The sequence below is a fragment of the Stigmatopora nigra genome, chromosome 6 (assembly GCF_051989575.1).
Source record: "Stigmatopora nigra isolate UIUO_SnigA chromosome 6, RoL_Snig_1.1, whole genome shotgun sequence".
Lineage (NCBI taxonomy): Eukaryota > Metazoa > Chordata > Actinopteri > Syngnathiformes > Syngnathidae > Stigmatopora > Stigmatopora nigra.
The window spans coordinates 16,113,825-16,137,901 of record NC_135513.1 but is presented as its reverse complement, the minus strand read 5'-3'; the positions used below and the strand labels follow the sequence as shown (position 1 = coordinate 16,137,901).

The 24,077-nt window shown below is 46.1% G+C and overlaps 3 protein-coding genes across 4 annotated transcripts; 2 read left to right on the top strand and 1 right to left on the bottom strand.

Annotated features, from left to right (window-relative positions):
* Positions 1-1,005: 1,005 nt before the first annotated feature.
* On the top strand, positions 1,006-12,802 carry LOC144197667 (uncharacterized). Its single transcript, XM_077718186.1, is given in 49 exon segments — positions 1,006-1,107; positions 2,186-2,544; positions 2,623-2,670; positions 2,757-2,810; positions 3,130-3,177; positions 3,240-3,548; positions 3,678-3,803; positions 3,883-4,032; positions 4,098-4,298; positions 4,374-4,544; positions 4,628-4,708; positions 4,774-4,818; positions 4,965-5,093; positions 5,165-5,428; positions 5,498-5,536; positions 5,610-5,636; positions 5,715-5,741; positions 5,851-5,904; positions 6,025-6,129; positions 6,207-6,260; positions 6,368-6,421; positions 6,553-6,615; positions 6,699-6,836; positions 6,899-6,925; positions 7,012-7,047; positions 7,209-7,244; positions 7,322-7,402; positions 7,491-7,583; positions 7,678-7,758; positions 7,828-7,878; positions 7,944-8,006; positions 8,099-8,158; positions 8,316-8,342; positions 8,408-8,452; positions 8,583-8,612; positions 8,756-8,860; positions 8,957-9,079; positions 9,161-9,268; positions 9,351-9,476; positions 9,559-9,603; positions 9,678-9,788; positions 9,878-10,219; positions 10,287-10,433; positions 10,530-10,676; positions 10,750-10,890; positions 10,969-11,103; positions 11,191-11,271; positions 11,519-11,554; positions 11,765-12,802. Coding segments are annotated over 48 exon segments (4,767 nt in total). The 5' UTR covers positions 1,006-1,107; positions 2,186-2,288; the 3' UTR covers positions 11,812-12,802.
* On the bottom strand, positions 12,084-21,734 carry LOC144197664 (STE20-like serine/threonine-protein kinase). The gene is made up of 18 exons (XM_077718181.1): positions 20,822-21,734; positions 19,999-20,163; positions 18,377-18,425; positions 18,136-18,285; positions 17,910-17,982; positions 17,373-17,567; positions 17,204-17,285; positions 16,812-16,943; positions 15,591-16,127; positions 15,389-15,519; positions 15,184-15,307; positions 14,887-15,066; positions 14,610-14,739; positions 14,253-14,377; positions 13,897-14,088; positions 13,618-13,743; positions 13,435-13,548; positions 12,084-13,311 (listed from the first exon to the last, which is right to left on the bottom strand). The coding sequence occupies exons 1-18, from the start codon at positions 20,969-20,971 to the stop codon at positions 13,165-13,167; spliced, it is 2,802 nt and encodes a 933-aa protein (XP_077574307.1). The 5' UTR covers positions 20,972-21,734; the 3' UTR covers positions 12,084-13,164.
* A 14-nt stretch (positions 21,735-21,748) lies between these two features.
* stn1 (STN1 subunit of CST complex) lies at positions 21,749-24,068 on the top strand. Of its 2 annotated transcripts, none has more exons than XM_077718184.1 (9): positions 21,749-22,173; positions 22,238-22,333; positions 22,459-22,530; positions 22,763-22,936; positions 23,063-23,174; positions 23,249-23,393; positions 23,460-23,582; positions 23,667-23,739; positions 23,838-24,068. In XM_077718184.1, the coding sequence occupies exons 1-9, from the start codon at positions 22,050-22,052 to the stop codon at positions 23,993-23,995; spliced, it is 1,077 nt and encodes a 358-aa protein (XP_077574310.1). In that variant the 5' UTR covers positions 21,749-22,049; the 3' UTR covers positions 23,996-24,068. The 2 variants fall into 2 exon arrangements, with proteins under 2 accessions (XP_077574310.1, XP_077574311.1); XM_077718185.1 differs by having other exon boundaries at positions 21,763-22,167.
* The last annotated feature ends 9 nt before the right edge of the window (positions 24,069-24,077 follow it).

Here is a 24,077-nt window from a genome sequence, read left to right as displayed (position 1 = left end):
AAATGAAGGTGCCGCTTTTGAACTTATATTTTAGAACTAGATGACATGAAACCATATATATATATATATATATATACAACCAAATACATACAATACTACATTGAAATGGGGATTTGTTTTACTTGAAAATGTTGACATTTAAGGTTGAAGTAATGAATGTACACATCTCTCATGATTTATGACGAGTCATTTTCAAAACCAGTGAAGAACTGATTTATGGCAGTCTTGTAAAATACTGGTGTATGTTATTAAACCGTATTAAATGATGACACGTTAGTTTTCAAGGCCATTTGTACATAATCATCCGTGTTTAGTTTTTATTGTCTATTAACTCCTGTTATTTTTTGCCTAAAGACAATCCAACAAATTGTAATGGTTTTATGTTTATTTATTTATTATTATTATTATTTTTTACGAGTGATATTCTTTGTTGAAAGAAGTGATCCTGATTTTGGAAAAGGTAAAAAGGAACTTTTGGCGTTTTGCTTTGTGCCGAGTGGCACTGAATGGCAAAGTCACGCTTGACTACGATCACGGTGAAACCCAGATAAACAAAGCAAATCCAAGGATATTATGGGCTTTCACAAGCTGTAAGAGTTGGACATTTAGATTGTGATCCTAAAATCAACACTCTTCTGTGGGAGATGAAACATGAAATTGACTGCAAATAAGCCATTAGAAACTGAAATGGGCGTACCCAGAGAAAACCCATACAAGCCCAGGGAGAACAGGCAAACTCCATACACCTGGGATCGAACCCACGACCCTTGAGGTGTGGGGCCAAAGTGCAAACCACTCATCCGCCCATAGAAAACATTCATTTAATGAATATTTAGTGACTTTCACTATGTGAAAAGCGACATGTATTCCTGAGTATTTTGGCCCGCGGCTATTTTTCCTGTATTATTAAAGTAGACGCCCCCCCTTTTGCGTACTTTGTTGGGACTTGTCAGCTGGAGGAAAGAGTCGCACAACTTATAGTGTACATCAAATCAGCAGGAATTTGCAAGGGAGACCACAGCATATCTTTGGAGCACGCGTCTTTTATCCCTGAAAGGAGACATTTTCTTTGCTTTTCTGTTTGGGGAGAAATCATCGGAGAAGCAGGTAAATAGAGTCATTTTACTCACTTTTCCGTGAACGTAGCAAGTCTTAAAATAGCAGGGCATAATGTAGGCTCTTCTTTTTCTGGAAAAAAATGGAATCTAATTGGAATTATATTTCAAAAATATGTTTGTGTGTGTGACTCACCATTCAATAGGAAGTTATTTTCTGATTGGGATTTCTGCATGATGAGTGCCTTTCTTGATGATGCTAGAAATTGGAAAGAGAGCGATCACTTTTACAAAAATGCGATTAATATAGAGCACAGTCTCTTATAGTATTCGGGTTTGATGACACATTTGGTAGAAATGAAAGAATTGTGAGTGAATGTCAGTCATCACATGAAAAATGAAGCCCATGTGGACTTTTTTTGGAAAAGATGTTGGTGGCTGCATCACTTGATGATGAGCAAATGGTGAGTGGGTGTAAAAATGACATGAGGTTAGTGTGTGCAAAATCCATGTTTCAATAGCAAACATGTTTGAAAACAACTCCAATGGAGTGAAACTCTTTAGGTAAAATGCTTATGGAGTGCATACAAGGCCACACCCTCTTCCCACTTGTCATTTGAATGGCTGGCATGTCGACTTCTGAGAAGACTTTGCCCCGGAGACAACCACTTCAAAAAATAAATCCCATTGCATTATATTTAGATGGTTAAAAATGATGTTACAATGCTTGAAATGTGTCCTTAAAGGAATTATACGAGTTTTCTTCTTCTTCGTCGTCTCAATTTATTTATTTGGAATAAAAGTCTTGTATTGACGTGAGTTTGTTTGTTTGGAAAGTGCGGATTGATGGCTCCAACTTGATCCCAAATGAAAATAGGTTGTACTTTGTACAAAAATGGAGGCTATGATAGCACAGACATTAAAAGATCATCAAAAATGACAACAACAAAAAGTTGACGTTGAAAGCAGCGTCATTAAGTTTGTCTGTCAGTACTGGTTTGGACTTGAAATGGGCAAATAACTAGCGTATCAGTCATTTTCAGCCCTGGGCTATGATGTTCTTGGTGGAATCTTAGACTTGAAAAAATGTAACATTATGAAACTTTCAATTCTGTTTCCTCCCCTCCTAGCTCAACGTTCCCCATCCGCTAAGACCAAACCAATTCCGATTGGATCTTCTCCTTGAGTAAACCGCTCGGCTAGCTCGCCGGGCAAAGGCCACCGGGCCGCCTCATGAGTTCGTCCGCGGGATTCCGGGGCCAATCGGGCTCCTCCGGCACGTCTTCTGGATTTGTGACGGTGGAGGAAAAGAGAGAAGGGGGTCCGGGTACGGTAAGCTTCTCCAGGGTGTCCAAGGGCTACAGCTCGGACGGATTCGGCCAAAGCAGCAGAGGTTCGCCGTCCGCCGTCGCCTCTTCTCCAATTTTGAAGGAGAGGAAGATCTTGACCACCACCACCACCACAGAATCTCACAACGACGTGTTTGACGGTAAGTCGTCTTTCGAGGTCGAAAAGTACGTCAAGAGAAGCCTCACATGTCTAATTTGGATGCGTTGCCATGTTTCAGAGAGCTCCAGCATGGACTCCTCTCCAGAACATTCCAGAAAGGAATATGGTAAAAAAAAAAAAAAAGTCCGTCCCGCTGAAGCGTTTGGTGAAAAGCTTGGGTTGGCTCAGCCGTTGATCTTGTTTCCATCGCAGGCTCTTCAAAGGTCACGTCGAGTTCCATCACACGAGGGAGAATTCCAAGTCGAGGTGTGCACTCAAGTTCTGTGTGGTAGCGCTACTAAATCCCAGTTTTTTTACATTCCAACGAGCCATAAATTCATCAAGATCGACTTTTGGCGACATTAGGACAGGGAGATTTTGGAATCTTTCGGAGGGGTTAATTCTAGTCCCGTTTCCAAAACTCGAACGTTATGTTTTTGTAGATGTCTTCACTGCTGCCCTCTAGTGGGGACACACCAGAATGAGCCGCAACAGTTCAAAGTCTTCATGCTAGCTAGCCCTACTTTTTCTTTTCTCAAATGTCAAGTGTTATTTTTCTCACCTACGTCACGTTTCACTGTTTCAGAGAGCGAGATCCGAGCCAGGCTTCAGAACGCTTCTCCTCCGGCCAGTTGTGAGTACCCACGTCTTGGACTAAGAGCCGTGCCCTCCGATCCGACCCGCTTTCTTGGGCAGGGACGGAGCTGGGGGACGTCAAGCGTCTTCTGAGAGGGAGCCAGTCCGAGAGCTCCGGCGCCGGCGGCGCCGTCCAGGCCACGCAGAACTCTCTGCCCATCCCCAAGAAGGCCATCGTGGAAACCAGAACCACGTCCGAGAGCGCCGGCGCCGTCCTCTCTTCGTCGATGGTCCCCAAGAAGGCCGGCGGAGACGCCAGGCTGGTGTCCGAGAGTGGCGGCGCCATTGTGTCCTCCAACAACTCCTTTCTTGTCCCCAGCAAGACGAGTGTGGAGACCAGGATGGGCTTGACAGAGAGCTCAAAATCAGGTGGAGTATTATTGTGATCCACAAATTCCACATCTTGGCATTCTGTACGACTTTGGGTGTATTTTTTCTTCTTTTTGCTTTTCATCTCCTAGTTTAGTCCTGACATGAAGATCTGTGTGCCCACTATAGGTCTGTCCGCAACTCCCGACTACTACGGTGGCGCTTGGCCCGCCAACGTTAGCAGTGTAAAGAGCAGCTACGGCTACAGTGGCGAACCCAGCAAGCTCACCGCCACCTCGACCAGCTACCACACGGGTCAGTCAGATCACATCTCATTGTTGGGCCGGATGTGACTCGCTGGTTAGTATTCAGTCTTTGGATCTGTTCTTCATAGTCACCCAACAAGGTGGAGGTGGTGGCGGAGGGGTAGGGGTAGGCCTAGGTGGAGGAAGAGGCATGGGAGGAGGCACAGGAGGAGGCATTCAGAACAACATGGCCTTCAGCTCTTCCCCGTTGCACGGCGGGGTTTCCGTCAACAGCACCGGTGAGTCTTTGTCCTTCAGACGGTCCCGGTTCTTCGTAACGACGCGTGTTTGCTTGTTTCCGTAGTGCCAGTCTACGGCGTTCAGAATAACCTGGTCAGCACCAGCAGTGCTGCCCTCCACTCTCCCGTTGCGACCACTGCGCCAATAGGTACGTTTTTGTCTGGCGCAGTGAACTTCTATACTAATTTGGAATGATTTATCCCTCTTTTTTTAGTTTATGGTGTGCAGAAAAATGTTTCTTCTCCTGGAATCAGCACAATCACAGGTAATAAAATGCCTTAAAGCTTTTACGAAAATGTGGTTGGACATCCACAATCATGGTGGACTTTGCCGCACGCAGCACGTCCCAGTAGTCCTATGACGGAGGAGACTTTGGTCAAAGAGTCCAAGTTCACCATGATCGAAAAGGACAACACGCCTGTGAAGAAGGAGACGGAGCGTCTGATCATGAGCAAAGACACGGGCAAACATTTTACGTCCGCGGCTCCCGCCACTTCAACCATGTCTTCTGGTAGGTTGGCGAGGCGGAACAACCCAACGCGGCGACCCCGGGCATGCTTTCCGCGGCGTTTGCGTGACGTCTTCCCCTTACAGCAGTCTACTCGGACGATTCGCTGACGAGGGAGAAACAAAAGCTTACGACGAGCCTGGTGTACGAAGAAAGGGAGGCTAAAGGTGCGGCGGAACATCTCAAACCGTTTACGTTGACATCCGTTCATCTGTTGTTTTACTGCCCACAGCTCCAGGCCTGAAATTTAGCTCCAAAGACAAAGTTGGCTGCGCAGGTACGGTAAATGTTGACTTTTGTGGTACCAAACTGTAGGGAAACAAGTGTGAAGAATGAAAATCCGTAAATAATGGACAGGAATTTGAACGATATGGTCAGGCAATGAATGAAGAGAACTTTTTGGGGGTCTGCTTTCCCCTCCAGACGCCTGCTACGACGGCCCTTGTTTGGGCCTGAGCCGATGCTGCCGCTGCAGTTGGTGGAAGTGGCTCCTGGGCATCCTGCTGGGGCTCCTCCTCCTTCTGGGTCTTCTCTTCGGACTCATCGCTCTGAGTAGGGAGCAACATGGCTTAACCCTAAAGAAACAGGCCTGCATTTCTGGCCAATGTCCTCTGACCCTTCAGGCGAGGAGGTCAAACGTCTGAAGAAGCGAGTGGAAGCCCTGGAGGCCATGGGCGGCATCGGCAGCGCCTCGGCCAGGACCGGTCGTCTCTCCGCCTCTTCGGGGGTCAACCTGCTGGATCCCCTGGATTCCAAACACGTGGACAGGAGCTATTCCGGGTGGAGCCACACGGATAACGGAATCGGCGCCTCCCGCAGCTCCGAGGACTTCCAGAGAAGCGTCCAACAGCTGGTTCGAGCCGAACTGCGCTCCGATGCCTTCAGAGGTTGGAAATGTGGGGACGGGATCGTCGGGTTGTCGCCTTCTGTGAACTTAACCGCTGGATTATTTGCAGACGCGCTGAAAGGAGCCAAAGGGGACTCTGGGACAAAAGGTTTGTTTTCGAATCTACAAAAAAGAGGTTGTTTTTTGGTAGATGCATCACGACTATCACGATTTCTTCACAGGGGATCCGGGTGTACTTGGGCTTCAAGGTAAACCTTAAATTAGTTGATGGACTTCCACTAAGATTGAAAATGAACTGGTTATTTAGTAGAGAACTTTTCTTCTAGGCGATGCTGGATTCCCTGGCCTACCAGGTAGGAACTTTGCTCCCGAATTGACATCACCAGATCGTCTCACTTTTGCAACTTAGACGCATGCCGTGTTAGTATGGCACTCTTCTTGATAAAGGGAATCATTTTTCAGGTCCTGCTGGGCGGGTGGGCAACCCAGGAACTGAAGGACCCAGGGGTCCAAAAGGTACTCTTCGGAACACCTCAAGTCCAATAGAAGTTCCACTTGTTGTATTGTGGTCAAAAGCATTTGATTAAAGAGAACACAGGGAAAAACAGACATACAGGAGGTCTTACCCTATTGTAGGTGATCAAGGTTCTCAGGGATATCCAGGTCAGAAGGGCATGGATGGCCAAACGGGTCCCCAAGGAAATCCCGGACTGCCCAGCTACGGAACCAAAGGAGAAAAGGGTAAACGTGGCTTCGCAAAGGCTCAGCACATTTAACAAAGGCGTTGCGTCTTTGACATTGGAAGCCATTTTGGACAGGATCCAACGGTAATCCGGGATCATCTGGAGCTCCCGGACAAGCGGGGCAAAGAGGTCAGTGGTCAATGTCAGCGGCTTCACCCATCCTGAGATACATTTTGGTCTTTGCCAATGTATAAAAGGTCAAAAATGAGGAGTGTCGTTTTTTTTTTTCCCGACAGGTGCCGCCGGAACAAAGGGATCCCAGGGCGATCGGGGATTCCCAGGACAAAAAGGTTTACGCTTAAGCAATACTTTGCCACTGCTTTTGTATACGGCGCTACGTCCACTCCCAGAATCTTGCTTTACTGCTATGAACGACGTGCATCTGATAGGTAAATAAATGATCTGATATCTGGCATATTAGGAACATCAGGCTTGCCGGGAATCAATGGCGCCGCGGGAGAGAGGGGACTACGTGGCCCCCCAGGTGCGTCTCCAACAAGTATAATATCTGCTAAGATATAAAAGATAAAAAAATGGTGACTTTTTGAGTCTGATGTGATCCAAAAGGGGAACCTGGAAGAGATGGACAAAAGGGATCCAAGGGAACGGCAGGTTATGGTACATCTGATGCCACTTACGTGGAAAGTACTGGTGTGAGAGGACCACCCGGACCTCCAGGACCTCCAGGACTTGATGGTCGTCCAGGTACGTGGTCCGATTCATGGGTTTCCGATCGCACTTTCAATTTGATATGACGTTTTTTGTAGGTGCTCAAGGTATTCAAGGATCTCCAGGTGGGGAAACTATGCAATGATGAATAAGTGGACCCCTACGTATTCAGAATTGCAATTGGATAAATGACCACGATTCCTTTCTGCAGGTATTGCTGGAATTCCAGGACAGCCAGGTGCAAAAGGTACACAAAAAATTGGCTTCAAAAAAATCAAACACAGGCTTGTGGCAGAATTGGTTGTTATCTTGGTTGCTGCCTGTTTTTCGTTAGTTCCGTGCTATTTGTTTTCATTTAAAAAAGCGATTGCTGTCAGAATTTTCTTGAAAAAATGAACTCCTTGTCAGGTGAAATGGGGGCAGCTGGATCAGTCATCTCCTCAGGTAAGACTTTCCCACGGAAAATGAACCGCGAGAAATTGGAAATCCTTTTCACATCCGTCCAATTTTTTGGATCGTAGCTGGCTCCGGAAGGGTGGCCGTGCCCGGGCCGCCAGGACCCAGTGGACCTCCAGGTCCTCCTGGAGTTCCCGGCTCATCAGGTCGGTGCTTTTAAATAGGAACAGATCCATTGTGGGGGTCAGGGCACTATTCTCTCGTCTCCATCACCCCCACGTGATCTTTTTCAAGGACGAGATGGTCAGCGAGGAGAGAAAGGCGAGAGGGGAGAAGCTGCCATCAGTGCCAGCAGTTCACAAAGTGTCAGCGCAACTCGAACTAGTAGTAAGTGGCACTATCGTTTCATTGGTGGTCCAAAAATCGTTGTCCTATCATTTGTAACAAGTCCTTTGATACAGCAGTCATTCTTTTCAAACAGGTTCGTCTTCATCGGCCAGATACGTTGGCCCGCCTGGACCTCCGGGCCCGCCGGGTGTTCCGGGTCCCCAAGGTCCCGCAGGTAGGTTGCGAGTTCCAAAGTCGGATTCCTCCAAGAAAAGAGGCCTTTTTGATGATCCTTTTTTGTTAGGTGAGGCAAGACAAGGTCCTCCTGGGCGTAGAGGTCCCCCTGGAGATCCAGGTATAGCCAGATTGGTAAAGATGGGTATATTTTCTGTTACTATTAACTTCAACGTTGATTTACAGGTACTGGATTCCCTGGACCCACGGGGCCCAAAGGAGAACCTGGCAACTTTGTGCCTTCATCTGGTGGGTGAAGGATTTGGGAATTTTCATCTGTGAAGAAAAATATGTGAAGCTGATCACACTGAATGGCCCATCTTTTTTGTTCCCTCTCGCAGAAACATTCTTTGCTGGACCGCCGGGACCAGCAGGATCTCCTGGACCTCAGGGTCCAAAGGGTAAGCTATCTTCGTCAGAGTTTTCCATTTGTACATGGCCAGATCAGACTGAGGTATTTTCATGTCACATTAAGAGCGTTTCATGATTTGTTGTTCTTGACTCAGAAGTGAAATTGAGAAATGGCCATTTTGATATGTTTCTTCTCATCCTGATTAGGTGACCAAGGACTTCGAGGTTACCGAGGTATGAACATGCAAATGACCACTCTTGACTCCCGAACCGTGCAAAATGAATTCTGTTTGTTTCAGGAGAAGCAGGTCAGCCGGGTTTGCCAGGAGTTCCGGGAGAACCAGGTACTACAATACGAGTCACCCCGACCGACCTCAAAGAGTTTTTCTGGGCACTTGGACAATTTCTTGAAGATATAAAGAAAACATGCAAATATTGTGCCAGTGAACTAACTCATCTTAAACTTTTCCACAGGTGATTCAGGATTCTCTGGAGTTGCCGTTGGTAAGATTATTCCCCACTCTTCTATCCACTAGAATGTATGTCATTGAATGATTGTAGTGTGTTTTTGGCCCGTTAGTTAAAATGTTAAAGTACCTCACTAAACCCGACACTTTTTTGGACTAATGCTGGTTTGGTGGCACCAGGGGGCACATCCAGACGAGGACCACCCGGACCTCCCGGGCCACCGGGTGCACCTGGGGGAGATTGGCGTGCATCGGGTTCCAGTGAAATGGGCCAGTACATTCAGAGTGAGATGTAGCCATTCATTTCCATGTATTGCTACCTTGTAGTACTGACTCCATCCTCATTACTGTTACTGTACCTGCATTTGTTTGGACATCCAGATGGTAACCTCAAGCAGTACTTGGTAGGACCTCCGGGTCCCCCTGGAGCTCCGGGTGTCTCGGCGGTGACGGGCACCGCTTTGGTGGATGACGTGGCCAACAGGGTGGTCGCATATCTGCAAAGTAGGTACACGCCATTGCACTTCAATGACTGTAAACAAAAGGTTTCCTTACCGCCATCGTCCGTGTTGTCCTCTGGTTCAGGTCAGGGCAGAGGATTCGCTGGGGCTTCCGGATCGGTCAGCGGCGGTGGTGGCGGCGGTTCTCAAAGTGCTTCCATTTCTGTGGACGGACTGGTGGCCCTTTTGCAGCGTAGGTCTTATTCAACGACTCGGGAAAGCCGGTGAAATGGAACACGCCCAACGCCTGGGTGTCCATTTTTTGGTTTTTGCAGGAGAGGACGTGAGAAGATATGTGGCCGGTCCTCCCGGTCCACCAGGACCCGCTGGGGCGCCGGGTCACGGGAGCTACCGATTTAGCATGCAGGAGGTGGCTGAACGTGCCCTCGGTTTGATGAAAGGTACAATGAAACAAGCCCTGTTCTCTACAAAATCTTGTGGTGCATATTATTATTTCTAACTGTTGGGGATTTGTGTCAAAAGAGAGGGGCATGGTGGGAGTGTCCGGACATGGAAGCGGCTCGTCAAGTAAGAGAAAATATCATTTCATCAATTGCTCTTTCTCTTGCAACGGACCCTTATTTTTTTTCATGCCCAATCAGGTGAGCATCATACGGCCGTTGGACCTCAGGGGCCACCTGGTGTCCCCGGTCCACCTGGACCACCGGGAAATGGAAACTACATGAGCTCGGATTTCCAAGAATACATGAGAAGTGAGTTTGAGTGGAGAATTAGCATCCCGGCCTACCACGCCACAATTACAAGCTCGTACTGAGCGCCAATGTAATCCCACCTTTGAAAGGTTTCGCCGGTAGAGGTCTTCAAGGTCCACCCGGCCCTCCTGGACCCGTAGGTCCACCTGGTCCCGTCTCGGAGATTTCCTACAGCCACAGTGAAACAATTGGATCAGGTAGACGACAACATGTCAGCAGGGGCTTCGCACAAATACTTTTGAAGCCAAAACCCTTCTCTGGGAATGTTTCCGTGTCTTAAGGTGGCAGAACGAGAGGCATACCTGGTCCGCCGGGCCCCCCGGGACCCCCAGGAGAGAAGGGGGATTCGGGTCTATCTGGTGGAAGGAACTGGAACGTGGATACTGGAGACTATTCCAATATGGCCATCAGAATAACCGATTATATTAAGAGTAGGTGATAACGCAACCCTGACAAGACCCGAGTACTGAAACTAGTGTGGTTTTCATGGGCACGCAGCCCACGGCCTCCTCCGGGATGTGGCGAGGGAGTCGGGCGGCGATGCACGAGGCCCTCAGGGACCTCCCGGTCCCCCGGGAAGTCCCGGACGCAGCCAGTGGTTCGGCACTCAAGATAACGTCGTGGATGTGGTGGAGTACATCAAATGTGAGTAAACTCTGGCCACGATGCTGGAGATTAGAGCAAGAGGAGACTTTTGATCAGCATAACACAAAGATTAACATCACGGCGCTAAACCCTCAGCCCAAGGTCTGCTGTATGACTCCGGAAGGGATCCGTACGGGCGTGGCGGGTCTTCCAGAGGACCACCGGGACCCCCGGGACCTCCGGGCTCCACCCGTTGGTACGGTTCTCAGGGAAATGCAACTGATGTGGTGGAGTACATAAGAAGTAAGTCACTGACTTTGAAAAAGAAAGAGCAAAAGACTTCATGCCACTAAAGCAAGTCTCTGATTGGCGGCAGATCATGGCGTGTTACGTGACATCATCCGAGACTACACCAGCCACGTGTTCCAAGGCCCACAAGGTCCACCCGGTCCTCCTGGCCAAAGTAACGGATATGCTTCAAATGGCAACTACACGCATTTGGTGCAATACCTCCAGTGTAAGACGCCAATTTCAGCTAATTATGGTGCAACCGCAGTGAAATGGATTCATACATGGCCGTGATGTGTTTTTCTAGCACGTGGTCTGATCGGCGACTATCAACGCGCAGTTCCAGGGCCACCGGGACTCCCCGGGCCCCAGGGGCCCCCCGGATACAGTCGCCTTTTCGGCTCCAGAGATAACGTCACCGAGATCGTGGAATTTGTGCGAGGTAAAACAATTCTTTTGCTGGCGTATTGAGAAAGAACTGAATGGTATGAAGAGGTAGAACTGAGCCAGCTAACCGTTGTTCCTACAGCTCACGGTGCCATTGTTGGAGCACCGGGAAGACCCGGACAAAAAGGGGAAATGGGATTCCCAGGGCCAAAAGGAGACAGAGGTAGGAACAGTCATGGCGGGGCAATGGCAGACTTTTAGAAGTCAACTGATTGTAGCCCCCAAGAAGAAGGCATTACTTCATCCTGAAAAACAATCAGGGACTTTCCTCCAGAAAATGTCACACTATTGTCTACTAGGTATCATTTGAAAAGTTGCTAAATCAAGGCTCGAGTGTGACAAGGCGCACTTTTAAACCGACTAATCTCAATTGCTATGGGGCCTAAATGATTGTGTTTGTTTGGCTTCAGGTGAGCGTGGTTCTCCAGGGCCTACAGGAGAAATAGGTCAGTGATCAGCATGATTTTGTTTTGTTCATCCGGGACACAAATATCCAATTATCTGTTAGTCTGACACTTGAATTTAGTGAACGCTACAAACCAAATACATTGCGCTACATCTCATTTCACCTTTCCGTCCTATAAACAAGTTAATGCACATTGCCTACAAATATTTATTTGTTATACTTTGCGACTAATTCAAGCTTTTATTTTCAGATTACTCTGCATTTTCCAGGAGAGCAAGGAGGCTTGCTGGCGTCTGAGCCACGACAGACGCCGCCCCGCCCGATATTGGGACAAAAATCTCATGGGACATTTTCTGCTTCTGCTTATGCGTCAATCATCATACTGAATCTGGATTTCAAAACAAGTGTAGTTTTAGACGCCAAGTGCAGTCCTCATATTCAGAGCGTGTTCATATTTTAACGGATGTGATAGGGAATTTAGCTTGAAACTTTTTAGCTCAAACTATGCTGTTGCACTTTTATTCACTGTAATATAGAGTAGACGGACAGAATCAAAATTAAGCACAATCTCGGCGCTACAGGCGAAACTTTATTTACAGAGGGAAAAAAAAGAAAAGCTACACGACATAAGGTCACCTGAAACTATTTGTTGGAATGGCATTATTTTGATATAAATGATTAAAATGGACATTGAGAAGAAAATCACGTGCAGCTTTTACTTAACAGGAGTGCTACGGAGTTATGTCACTGTAAAAATGGCCACAAACGTGCTGCTATACAATCAAGTACCTTCACTAAGACTTGATAAGAAAGATAAGAGGAAATGAGTTGATAGATAAAACCAAACAAAAGCGCAACCAGTCAGGCCTGCAAATAGAAGTATGTCTTCAAAACACAAAGAGCTCCTCACCTTCTGTTCCTTTGAATAATGAAACAATTTCACATTCAGGATTTGTAAAGCCACCAAAAGTCTTCCTCAAATAGCCTTTCCAAAGTTATTAAGCCTGTCGGGACACACTTTCACTCAAATGCTTTCTGTGGGGGATCATTAAGAAAGGACAAAATGTCACATCATTATGATCAAATCATACATTTGTCTTATTTCTTACCCATGACTGAATAATGGGAAAATGCTGACTGTCTTTCTGGTCATTAAAATGCTGATTCATGACTAAACATTAGAGTGCTGCTATCATTTATTGGACACTACACATCACATCTTTTTTTTTTAAGTATAATCAGAAGAAAAATGAAGTTTACAGCTCCACTGCTCTATAACAACAACAACAACAAAAGGCACCAGCCTTTAACTGCTAGATTCTCAAAAGAGATTGAAAGAAAAATTTGTTACACCATAATTTACATTTTAAGAAAGAGAGAAAGGGATACAAGTTCCATTTCCCAAAGTGTAGCCATTAGAAAAGGCTGGAGTGGATATCCCATTGCAATTGTGCAGAAAAAAAAACATACCATGTATACTGGCAACCTCCAATTGTGCAGGCACTGGACTGTACACTTGCATTCCACGAGGAGGTCAGCCAATGCACCAGGCAGGACGCCTCTGAGGAGCTAGATGGGGGAAACGGCAACGGAATGAGAAAAAAAATGGCCCAGGAGAAGAAGAAAGGCACACCATCCCATCTGCTTGCTCTAGAAGCCGGTGGATTGGACGCTGGGGATGGGGTAGAACTTGGAAATGCGGCTCTGCGCCGACGGGTTCAGGCACTCTGACTCTCCGCTCATCTTAAAAAACATTTCCTGTTCCTGCAGCTTCCTGGCAAACTCTTCTTCCAGGGCCTGGAAAAACAACAGTCAAGAAATGATCCTCATCTTTTTGGGGATTTCTCAAAATAGGATCAAAAACGCAGAATCCAACATGTCCCTATTTGGCTCAATTTGGAGGCCTCAAATAGTTTTTACCTTCTTTCTGGGCCTCAGTTTTTCCCTCCACTCTTTGAGTTCCAGACTGTGCTCCTCGTCCAGCTCCTTCAGCTTCTGCGTTTCGTGTTCAATCAGCAGGTGGCACTTTTCATTCTGTGGTGGTTGTACGGAGCGTTACTTGGATTTTCACAGAGGGGGAAAAAAAAGGAGAAATGGGGGCACCTGCAGCTGCTGCAGCTCTCGAATGTTGGCGTCGCACTGGAGTTGCAAGTCTCTCATCTGATTCTCGTGTTTCTGCTGCTGCTGTAGTCGCTCGTTCTTTTGCCGCTTTTCCTCTTGTGCGCCAAACTAAAACACAAAAAGGATAGCTTTCTAATGTACGGCAGACAAGTTTAAGAACCAAGTAACTTGCCCATAAAATGATTTCTTTGAGTAACAGAGAGGCTGAGCGACATGGCATTCTTTTTTGCAGCCGCCAATTGTAGTTTTGCTGTTAGCTACCTGTTTAATTTTCTCTCTTTCCTGCTCTGGGCTCATGGCAGCCGCCGTAATGCGGAGACTTTTTTTGAACATGGCCATGCGCGTCTTGGCATCGCTGCGCTGAATCTTGGGCAGTCGCGCTCGTTCCTGAGCTTGCTTGTTCTTCAACTCTTCGATCAGTCGTTGGTTGTAGCGCTGCATTTGCTCCATCTCCTGAAAAAAGTCACCACAGACCATATTTTAGACGTTATTAAGACGCTCAGAGTTATGAAAAAGAGCACAGCACGTGTTGTTGTGGTAGCGAGCCTGAATCAAGTACAACCGAGATCTAGATCAAAATGGCCAAGTGTGACAGTCAGTCACAAGAACATTGGCACCTTTTCGTGTCTTTTCAGAAGCTGATGTCTTTGCATGAAGTACTGGTCTTTGAGCTGCTGCTTGAACAGCTGATGCTTCTCCTGCAGGTGGCGCTCTTCCAGCTCCCACATGGCTGCCTCCCTAGCTGTGCGCAGAAACACACACACGTGTAAATTAAAAAGGCATGAGACCCCCCACTGACAATATAGTAGAAGTTGAAGGAATTGGCTACTAGTGGTTAGAGGTGGAAGTGCAACCACTGTATTGTTTACCTCCACCAAAATACACGTGTATAAAGAATCGATCCAATACGCCGAAACCTTTTTGCAACAATGTCATGAAAAATAAATCAGGACCTTGAAAGTGATGTTGATTACCTCTGAGAAGCTGCTGCTTGTGGTTGAGGCACTCTCTTTCAATGGTGGCCAGCTCGTGTTTGTGCTGCTGGATTATTTTCTTCAGCGCGCTGTCCAGATCTTGCTGCTGCTTCTGAAGAAACTCTTGCTCCTGTCAATGCACAAAAGTCTTTAGATTTCGCTTCATGCTGCCATGATGTCCATGGCTTTAAAATACAAAAATATCGAGGCGGGTGTTTTTTAGCGGCCGCTAACCACTCGTAAAAGTGGCCAAAAGAAGCGGAGTGACGTGACTGACCTCCTTTTTGCGGTTTTTCAGCATGTTTTGGTACTTGGACAACTCTTTGTCTTGCTCCGATTTGATGCGCTTGGCTTCCTCCCTCAGTCGGTTGGTGTGTTCCAGTTCCAGCCTTTCGATGGTCTGCTTCTGCTGCCTCTCCAGGTTTTCCACCTCCTGGTCGTATTGACGCTTCTTGCTCTGAAAGTACGCAGGATTAGTTCGCGTGGACAAAAATGTTAAAGCATGAGAAGAGGAAATCAAAAGACTGTAGTTCAATTTCAGGCAAAATGGAGGGGCTAAAGACTAGGAACTTACTGCGGTCTCCTGCTCAAAGCGACGGAAAATCTGATCTTTCTGCTGGTGCAGCTTATTGCTGAGCTGCTGCTGGGCCCGCTGCTCTTCCTTCTGCAACAAACGCAGTTCCCGGAGTTCTTGGCGTCTGCTCGGCCGGAAGACGGGAGAGTTTCTCAGTCAGAGGAACATTTATTGTGCCGGGAGGCTCTTTGAAACTTGAACGTACCTCAAGAATCGCATCTCCTCGTTCTTGGTGTCGTTGTCCGTAATGATTTTGGAGGTGGTGACGCTGACTTCCACCCCGTCCACAATGAATTTGCGTGTCTTTTTCAAGGTCTTCTTTTGACGCTTAGTCTCCTTAGGAAACAAGACTTGGTCTTCAACATTTGGACAACGTTTGCTCGTCTTAAATGTGTGCCCTTTAATACCTGAATAGAAACCGATCCGGGCTCTTTTGATTTGGAGAGGAAACTTGAGATGGACAGATTCAGGTCCAGACTGCTATTATCTGCAGCGGAGCTCCTACCACAGTCGGAATTATCGTCTTTCACCTTCTTCTCGTTCGGGCTATCATTCTTTACTGGAGACTTCTTCTCTCCACCTTCTTCTTTGGAGGGAACTTCCTTCTGATTTGGTAAGGTGACTTCGCCGGTCCGGTCCGAGTCTTTGGCCACGTCGTTAGGAGTCTCGCCGGCGGGCTCCGGATTGGCCGGAGCCTCGTTGGCATTTGCTTCCTTTTGATTGGCGGAGGCTCTCTCCAGCTTCTCCATTTGCTCTCCGTCCGCGGGCACCTTCTGCTTTTCTTCAGAGACCGACACGCGCTCGGGCGCGGGGATCTCGTCGGGCACGGCCACGGGCTGACGTTCACTCTTCTCGGGGACGGATTCCAAGATGCCGGGCGAGAGTGGAATTTTGTCCTCCTCGGAGCTGACCACGCTGACGTCGGAGGCCGCTCGTTTGTGGCCCTGTTGGAGGATTTGCTTTTACAAATACAAGTGGTGCTTTGACATATGTAATATTCAGCTTTGGTGTTCCTTTTAGAAAAAAAATATTGAAATGAATTATTTTCTAGTGTTTGACATATCTTTCATACAAGATGGCGGAGGTTTGGTGCATTTCTAAAGGCTTTGGTTCGGGGGTGGGGAAAGCGTTCCTGGAGAACCGCTGTGGGTGTAGCTTTTTTCCCCCAAACCGATCCAACACAGACCGAGTTGAAGCAGCGGGGGATGGGCTGTAACAAGCAGCACCTGACGCCAATCCACTGATTGCACTTGCGACACACAATATTTGTGCAAAGCGTTCCTCTTAACAGGTTAGAAGGAAAGCACCCCCGCACACACTACGGGTGTCCCACAGTGGAATAGTTTGCCCACCCTTGGTTTTGTTAATAGTAAACGGAGGAGGGTGGAACCAATTTGAGCATTTAAATGCAAAATGCGGCTCCACTTCCAAGTTGTAAAAGCACTCCTGGAAGCAATTAACATTGGAAGTAGCGGTCGGACTGTACATAGAAAGTGGCCAGAAGCTTTTTGAGAATCGACTTAGTAACTCAAGGCTTGTTTAAGAGTAGCTCGAGAACAACAGCCAGGATACGAAATAGCCTTGAAACAAATGTGTGACATTTATCGTGGAAACGCAGGTTGACAAACCATATTGACTTCGATTTCCTCTTCTTCCTCTTCCTCTTTGTGCTCTTCGATCTCCTCCGTGACCTCGGCTTTGGCCTCGGCGATGATCTCCCTCAGAGGTTTGCAGTCTGCCACACTGGACACAAACGAATGCTGCACACAAAAACAGAAAAATGGTCGACAAATGAAATGACTTGGGCTCATTTCTATCTGTATAAGAGAATGCAAGTCATCTCTTATGTAACCCTACAGTCCATTAGATGTTTATTTTCCAAATGACAAAGATAGCTATTATTGGAGGTGCTGTGCTTTAGGCTCACATTTTCTTATATATTTTTTTTAGTTCTGCTGCCTAAATGGGCCACACAAGAGGCTTGTTATGAACTAATAAGTGCTCATTTGGGGAGGGGCACCTGTAAAAGTTGTGCTGCGTTCCATCTGTTGTCCACATTTTTGTCCAAACAACGCTTTAAGAAATCACTGAATTCTGGGGACCTGAAAGGATACAACAACTTTTGCTAAAAACAACAACAAGAAAAAAACAAATTCTTGGCTACATTTTTTGTAAAGAGAGCGACTGACCAGCGCGATGGCTGCATGAGCGTAGGCGGGTCAGCCTTGGCTATTTTCAGAAGGACTCTCATCGGGTTCATCTCGTGATTGGGCGGCTCAATTTGTGCCAGCTCGATCAGAGTGACGCCGAGTGACCAGATATCGGCTTTGTAGTCGTACGGACGGTCCTTGGATGTCTCGCACATCACCACTTCGGGGGCCATCCTGGAATGAAAACAGTAAAATGGGCAAAGATTAGAAGGGGGGAAAAAGTGTCTTTATATATGAACACGCCCGTTATTGTTGGTGTATTGTCTACAGGCTGGTGTGTGAGAAAATGTGTTCTTTTGAGAGTTAAACAAGGCAAAGTGACTAGTCGTGTGTTCGTGACAGTACGGTGGACAAGTGGTTATTTCCGAGTTCCTCCTAAATCCCAAAACGTCATGTGGCAGGCTAATTAGACGCTCCAAAATGTGAGTGTGAAAAGTTGTTTGTGTATATGAGGCCAGTGATTGGCTGGTAACCAGTCGAGGGTGTACTCCGCCGCCTCCTCCTTTCTATACCTACCAATAGGGTGTCCCAATGAAGGAGTCCCTCCTCTGCAGTGTTTTGGTGTTTCTAGCAGACACACCAAAGTCAGCTGGAATACAACAATAGAGAGATCTTAGCTCAGTCATTATTTGTAACTTTGCATGTTAAAATCGGCACAAGTAAAAAAATAAAAAAGAAATTGAAAGAGGCTTTGACTGAGCAAACGACAACGATAAGGTAACAAGATTTGACCACTTCTCACCCAGTTTAACATCGCCACCCAGAGTGAGCAGGATGTTACCCGCCTTTAGGTCTCGGTGGATAATTTTAATGTCGTGGAGGTAGACCAGGGCCTGTAGAGTCTGTCGGCAAACCACCTTAATCTGGGGCTCGGTCAGGGCCCTCTCCAGTTCTGTCAACGCCAAAAACATAAAGAGATTTATGGAGATCAAATGAAGAAATGCTCTACAGATGGGCATGGTGTCGGTAGAACGTGTGCTCACCTAACATGATGGCATCTACGGCACCTCCTGCACAGAACTCAATCAGAATCTATTTTAAAAAATATACATAAACCAAAAAAACTGTTAGTTTTAGTAAAAAAAAAAAATGGAACGGCTAATGACCATTGATTAGTAGATCGCATGACAGTAAGATTTGATCCAGTAAAAAATAAATACGCCCAATCAAATGTTAAATGAGACTTGATCTGAGAAACAGCGCCACCGCGAGTCCAAGCATGATTACTACTTGGCCACGCTACTTTGGGTCCTTACTGGCATCAGCATACATAAATGCTGAGCTTTGACCCAGAAAAGAAAGGGTAGATCGTTGGCCCCTTGAAAAGTAGTAGTTTTGAGCACCCCTGGTTTTGAGCATCGAATGGAATTGCTAATTATTCTTGACGGAAACTCACGTGTGAAGAGGATTAAAGCATAAAGTTTGCCCACATGAAGCAAGGGAGGACTTTGAGCTCCTAAAAGTCATTTGGAATCTTTGAATAGGGCTGTTGCCGTAAGAGGATTGGCCCAGTTGGGCTTACATTGTGCTTGCTAACGGTGTCACATAGCTAGCTACTAGCTAGACCTCTTATGATAGGCTTTCTTTCTGCTGTAAATAGGATTACAGTTTCTATGGCCACAGGCACTACAGTCGTGGGAATGTGGCGAGTTGGATATTTTCTATTTATCTTAAACCGGGCCAGCCTTTTAGCATCGCTGCAAAATCCAAACGTGACATGGAGTCCGCAGCTCATTTGTGCAATATTAGCCAACGCTTACATAGCTCACGTGTCCGTTACAACACGGAAAATTGCCATTTTCCTTTCGGCACGACACTTTTAGTGAAAGTAAGTCAGTGCGTGTTCAAAACTCATCGTTAGCGTAGCCGTCAACTTTTCACTGGGGTTTAAAGACATTCCAAGATTGAGGAGCTTTTGCAGACTGATCTACTTATGGAAACAAAGCCAGTACAAATCATGGAATGACTCAAGCTTCAAAACAATCTTGGCCATTCAACACGCAAGCACGCACGCACGCCGCTGCCGCGTTTTTCTGTGAGCCAGCAGTTGTTTTCGTGCTTGTACAATGGCTCCCACAGAATAGCAGCATCATTGATGGGGGGGCTGGGACTGTGGCTTCCTCACCAGCTTCTTTGTTGGACATATGCGAATGTATAAATAAGCACGCGTCCACACGTTTCCTGTTCTGCCTCTTACAAAGTGTGGATGATTTTCAAACCCATTATTACACATTGTGAATTAAAATACAAAACACATAGGGCACAGTCATGGTGAACAAAATGGGAATGATCACAATCCAAAACATTGGTTACACATGTCAAATTTGGTGTTGTGAGAAATAAAAATGACTGGTACAGTAAACCTGTCTGATGATTAACAGCTGAAGGCTATTTAATTCATCCCATGAACTTTGGCATTGGCGCTTGATAAGCGTAAAGCAAGGGCGAGCCTCAGAATGCTGGAAATGCCTTTAAAGATCTTGCAAGACTCAGGCGGGGCCAAATGTTGCATATTACATCAAGGAAATAACAGATGCACCATTTTACAACTATTATGCAAAGCAGGAAATATCCGTTTTAGGCTTGACTTGTACCAGTGACCTACCCAAAGTTTGCCCTCAAAATAGAAGGCGTCGAGTAGCTTGACAATGTTGGGGTGATCGCACGAGGCCAGGATGTCGATCTCCACCATGTAGTCCTCCAATTCTTCTTCGGTCTTTGTGTCGATAACTTTGGCAGCGGCAAGGACACCCGTTTGCTTGTTCTGAGCCTGAGGATGGAAAATGTTGAAAATGCTTCACTTTGAATTGGAACCATCCCCATTAGATAATAATAGATTGGATTCAAAATAACATCTTTTCACACGCTTATAACATAGCCCACTGAAGATAATAAATGAAAGCTCATGTTGTAAATGAAAATCAATACACATTAGAATGAGAAATTTGGTTGATGGCAAAACTCAAGACAAAAAAAAATGAGGTTGAGGAGACAAAGGACAATCAATCATAGCTAAGCCAATTTAGAGTGTCCATGTAGCCTAGCATGGATTTTTTGGGGATGTGTGGGAGGAAACTGGAGTACCTAAAGAAAACCTTTACTCAACGTGCAAACTCCACACAGTTAGGACCCACCTGGGTTCGAACCCTCGACCACAGAACTGTGCGGCCGTGGCACAAACCACTTTTTCACCGTGCCATGACAAAAATACAGTGCGGGCTATAAAAGGTCACCCAAAGAGTTTTAGCCACAAGTGTATTGACCAGTTATGCACATACTATATACGACTTTGAAGTACTACGTACTATAATAGCAGTGGGTGGGTCACAGTATAAAAAAAAAGTCTCATTTGACACGCACGGTGTTAAATTACAGTACTACTACTACAGTGACATTAAAACAACTGTCAGCAGTTTTTCAGGGCTTACCTTGAAGACTTTCCCAAAGGCTCCATCTCCCAATTCACCGATAATGTTCCATATCTCCTCCGGGTTTTCATCTCTTCGGACATGTTCATATTGTTTCTTCTTCTTCTCAGTCCCCAGTTTAAAGATTTTACGAATGTTAAAGAATGACATGTTGTCGCATCTGTACTTTTCGCTGACAAATGGCTTCAATGAAGGTTTTTCCTCGTGTTTTGTTAATGGAGACTTGGTCAAAAAAAAAAAGTCTAACGGGTTGCCACAGCTTGATATTGGTCCAAACCTAGCTTAGCCTAAAACTCTCGACTGACCCGTCCAGAGAATTCAGCATTATTTAGGACATTGTGGGTCAGTCGTGGCACCCACAAATGGTGTCAATTCTCCGGAATTCGCAACGTTCTAAACACCCACTCGAACAATACATGTAATTTTGTGAAAAGCAGTACGTGTCCCGGCCGTTGTTGTTGTTGTTGTTCCTTTTCAGGGCGACCCAGTGGGGTTCCTTTCTTGTATCAAAATACAAGTATTACTACAGCAAATTTCCTTCAAACTGTTTCAAAGAGTAAAAATCCTTAAAAAGTTCTTACTAAGAGCCAAGTCATGTCGCAGATACCTTTAAATTGTCCACGCGTCGAGGCGTTCATCCTTCCTCGGTTTGCCTTGGCTAATCTAGCGGATTTAGTGTCAAATGCGCGTCCACGTTTGCGCGCGAAGACGTCCCGCTTCTTTCTTCTACTTTCTGCTCCCCTGGCCGAAAGTTGTCGCGGACATTACGCGTCGTTTGCCGCTTTCGTCTGCGCTCAGAACAGACCACCTGGGAGTGAATAATGCTTTCAACTCAAACAGCATCATTTGGGGGAGAGCGCTATGCCTTCCGCAATCCGCATGTGGCATTGTTTGGTTTCCTTTGTACGACATTGTCGCCGAAACTGCATTTCCCATGAGCCCTTGCTTCAGGCGCGTAGTTTAACCGGTTTGTGTTCACAACAAATTTCGCATTTTACTCAATAACAAGAATACACAGAAATACTCTTACTGACCGAAGGTTAAAAAATGCATGATTAGAAATAATATATATGTCACGTGACCAAGGTTTTGGGCACAACGGCGGAAGAAACCACGCGTTGTTTGTAGCTAGCTTGTGTTCTTGCTTCCGTCTCCGGTAAAGCGCGTCAAATCAAATATGGTAGTAATGGGATTTGTGTGTCGGGGTTAAATATTGCCGGTGTGTCCAATGGACCGCGGGGAAGAACTTCCATCTATGCTGTGGGGATTGGACCCGACCTTTTCTGCCTTCGCCAGGCTATATGTCAAAGACATTCTCCTCATGAAAGAGTCCTGTCAAGTGGCAGGTAAAGGTAAACAAACAGTGTGCATAGGCTCCAACACGAAAGCAAATGTCTCCGTGTCCTTCTCGTATAGGTATTTATTTCTACAAGTCGCATCCGATCTTCAACGTTGATGTTCTTGGGACGGTCGTTTATAAGAAGGAAAGAGAGGACTTCTTCTGTTATGGAGGTTATTTTGCCATGTGCTCTTTGGGCAGTTCAACGGTGTTGAATTTCCCAACGTCGACCGCATAGATATGTACGATGTTTCCATCGTAAACACAATAACCCTGATTTTCTCCCTTTTCCTGATAGTGGACGATGGAACCGGTGTCATAAACTGCATGTGTTGGAAAGACGATGTGATCAAAGAGGGGGTCGCTTGTGGTAAATACGAGGGGTGAAGTGGATGTAAAGAAAAGCCCCCATTTGGATAATAAATGAGTACTCGGGTCATTCTGTATTCAATTCTGACCATGAATATTATTCCTGGAATCGAGGGAAGCTGTGAAGCCCCTTCAAATTTAAGAATGTTAAAGGAATTAATTCAATTTAACACCACAGTTAACCAAAAGGCACTTAGTATTTTTGTGTACGATCCATGTTTTTGTCAATCCAGCTTGGAGCAAACCAACGGACGACGCTCAGGGAGGCTTTAGTCTCGCCGCTGAGCTGAAAAGGTTGAGACAGGCCCAACAAGGTCGCTACCGTTTAGAGATCGGAGATCTTCTGAGAATCCGAGGATTCGTGAAGACTTCAAGGCGACAGAGGGAGATTTTAGCCTTCACCTACTGTAAGTCAAGAAAATGTACTCGGTTATTTGCTTTTGCGTGTAACGCTTACTCAATTCCAGGGGTAAAAATCACATAAATCTCTTTCACAAGGAACGATACAAGCACGCTGTGTTTATTTATGGCAGATAAAGTGGACGATCCAGTGATGTCAACCCAGATTGAATGGATGTTTTCGGTTTTAGAGCTGTACAGAGAATTCTACGACAAACCGCTTGATTTACGAGGCGACGCGACAAGGTAAAACACACCCGCCAATAAATGCAAAAAAAAGAAAGAGCATTCCATACGCATTTTCCCCGTTTGCTTTTTAGCGAGGCCGCTAATAGTTCCCTGGGTAAGGCCACAAAAATCCTCAAAGATTTCTTAAAGCAGAAGTCTGTGAGCAAGTTCAGACCTTACGATGTGGAGGACCTCCTGCAACCTGTGATCCTGGACAAAATGGCACCCAAAGACCAGGTATTCATTTAATGTTATGATTTGAATTATAGTTGAATTTTATTAAAGTCGTGGTATTTTTTTTAGGTGGCTGTGGCGGGTCCGTCTCCAGGGCAACAACTAAGTATGCTTCTTAAAGAGGCCTTGGAAGTTTTACAGAATGAGGGCATTGTGTACCGCAAGGTTAGGTCCCAGGATGAAGTCTATTCTGTAAGAAATTGAAATATTTGCATTGATTCTGGCTCGCTGGAAGGAAATCAAATGAGTATTTCTAACGCTCTTGTTCTTGCCAAGGTGACCGCACAAGATAAAGATCTACTGATGGCCATTAAAGACATTCTCAGGGAAGACTGCAAAAGAGAAAAGTGTACGGGAGCGGCGTCCTTTCATTCCACCTGACACTTTTCACCTCCCACCATGAGAAGGAAGGAGCGTGTTGTAATGGCCGTTTGTTTGTTTCTTTAGATCGAGAGAAGGGTTGCCACATCCTCCACATCTTGTCTGCCGCCAGACAGCGCCACAGCTTGAATTTGACCAAAGCATCTGTGGGCTTGGTTCTCAACTTATTGGAGGCCAACAGTGACATTGTCAGCACGGCAGATAACTATTTCACTCTGTTTTAGGCTGGCCTTAACCATTTACACTGACTTGTACATTTCCTATGTTAAAATAAAATATTTATTTTTTTAAAAATCACATTTTGTA

Bases quoted from the DNA above. Each gene is read 5' to 3' on its own strand.
- stn1 (XM_077718184.1), top strand. From the start codon at position 22,050: ATGGACCGCGGGGAAGAACTTCCATCTATGCTGTGGGGATTGGACCCG. The intron at 22,531-22,762 runs GTAAATACGAGG...TTGTCAATCCAG, and splicing joins CAAAGAGGGGGTCGCTTGTG to CTTGGAGCAAACCAACGGAC. The intron at 23,175-23,248 runs GTAAAACACACC...TTTGCTTTTTAG, and splicing joins TTACGAGGCGACGCGACAAG to CGAGGCCGCTAATAGTTCCC.
- LOC144197664 (XM_077718181.1), bottom strand. From the start codon at position 20,971: ATGTCATTCTTTAACATTCGTAAAATCTTTAAACTGGGGACTGAGAAG. The intron at 20,164-20,821 runs GTAAGCCCTGAA...TTCCATCCTCAG, and splicing joins CCTTTGGGAAAGTCTTCAAG to GCTCAGAACAAGCAAACGGG. The intron at 18,286-18,376 runs GTGAGCACACGT...TGGCGTTGACAG, and splicing joins CGTAGATGCCATCATGTTAG to AACTGGAGAGGGCCCTGACC.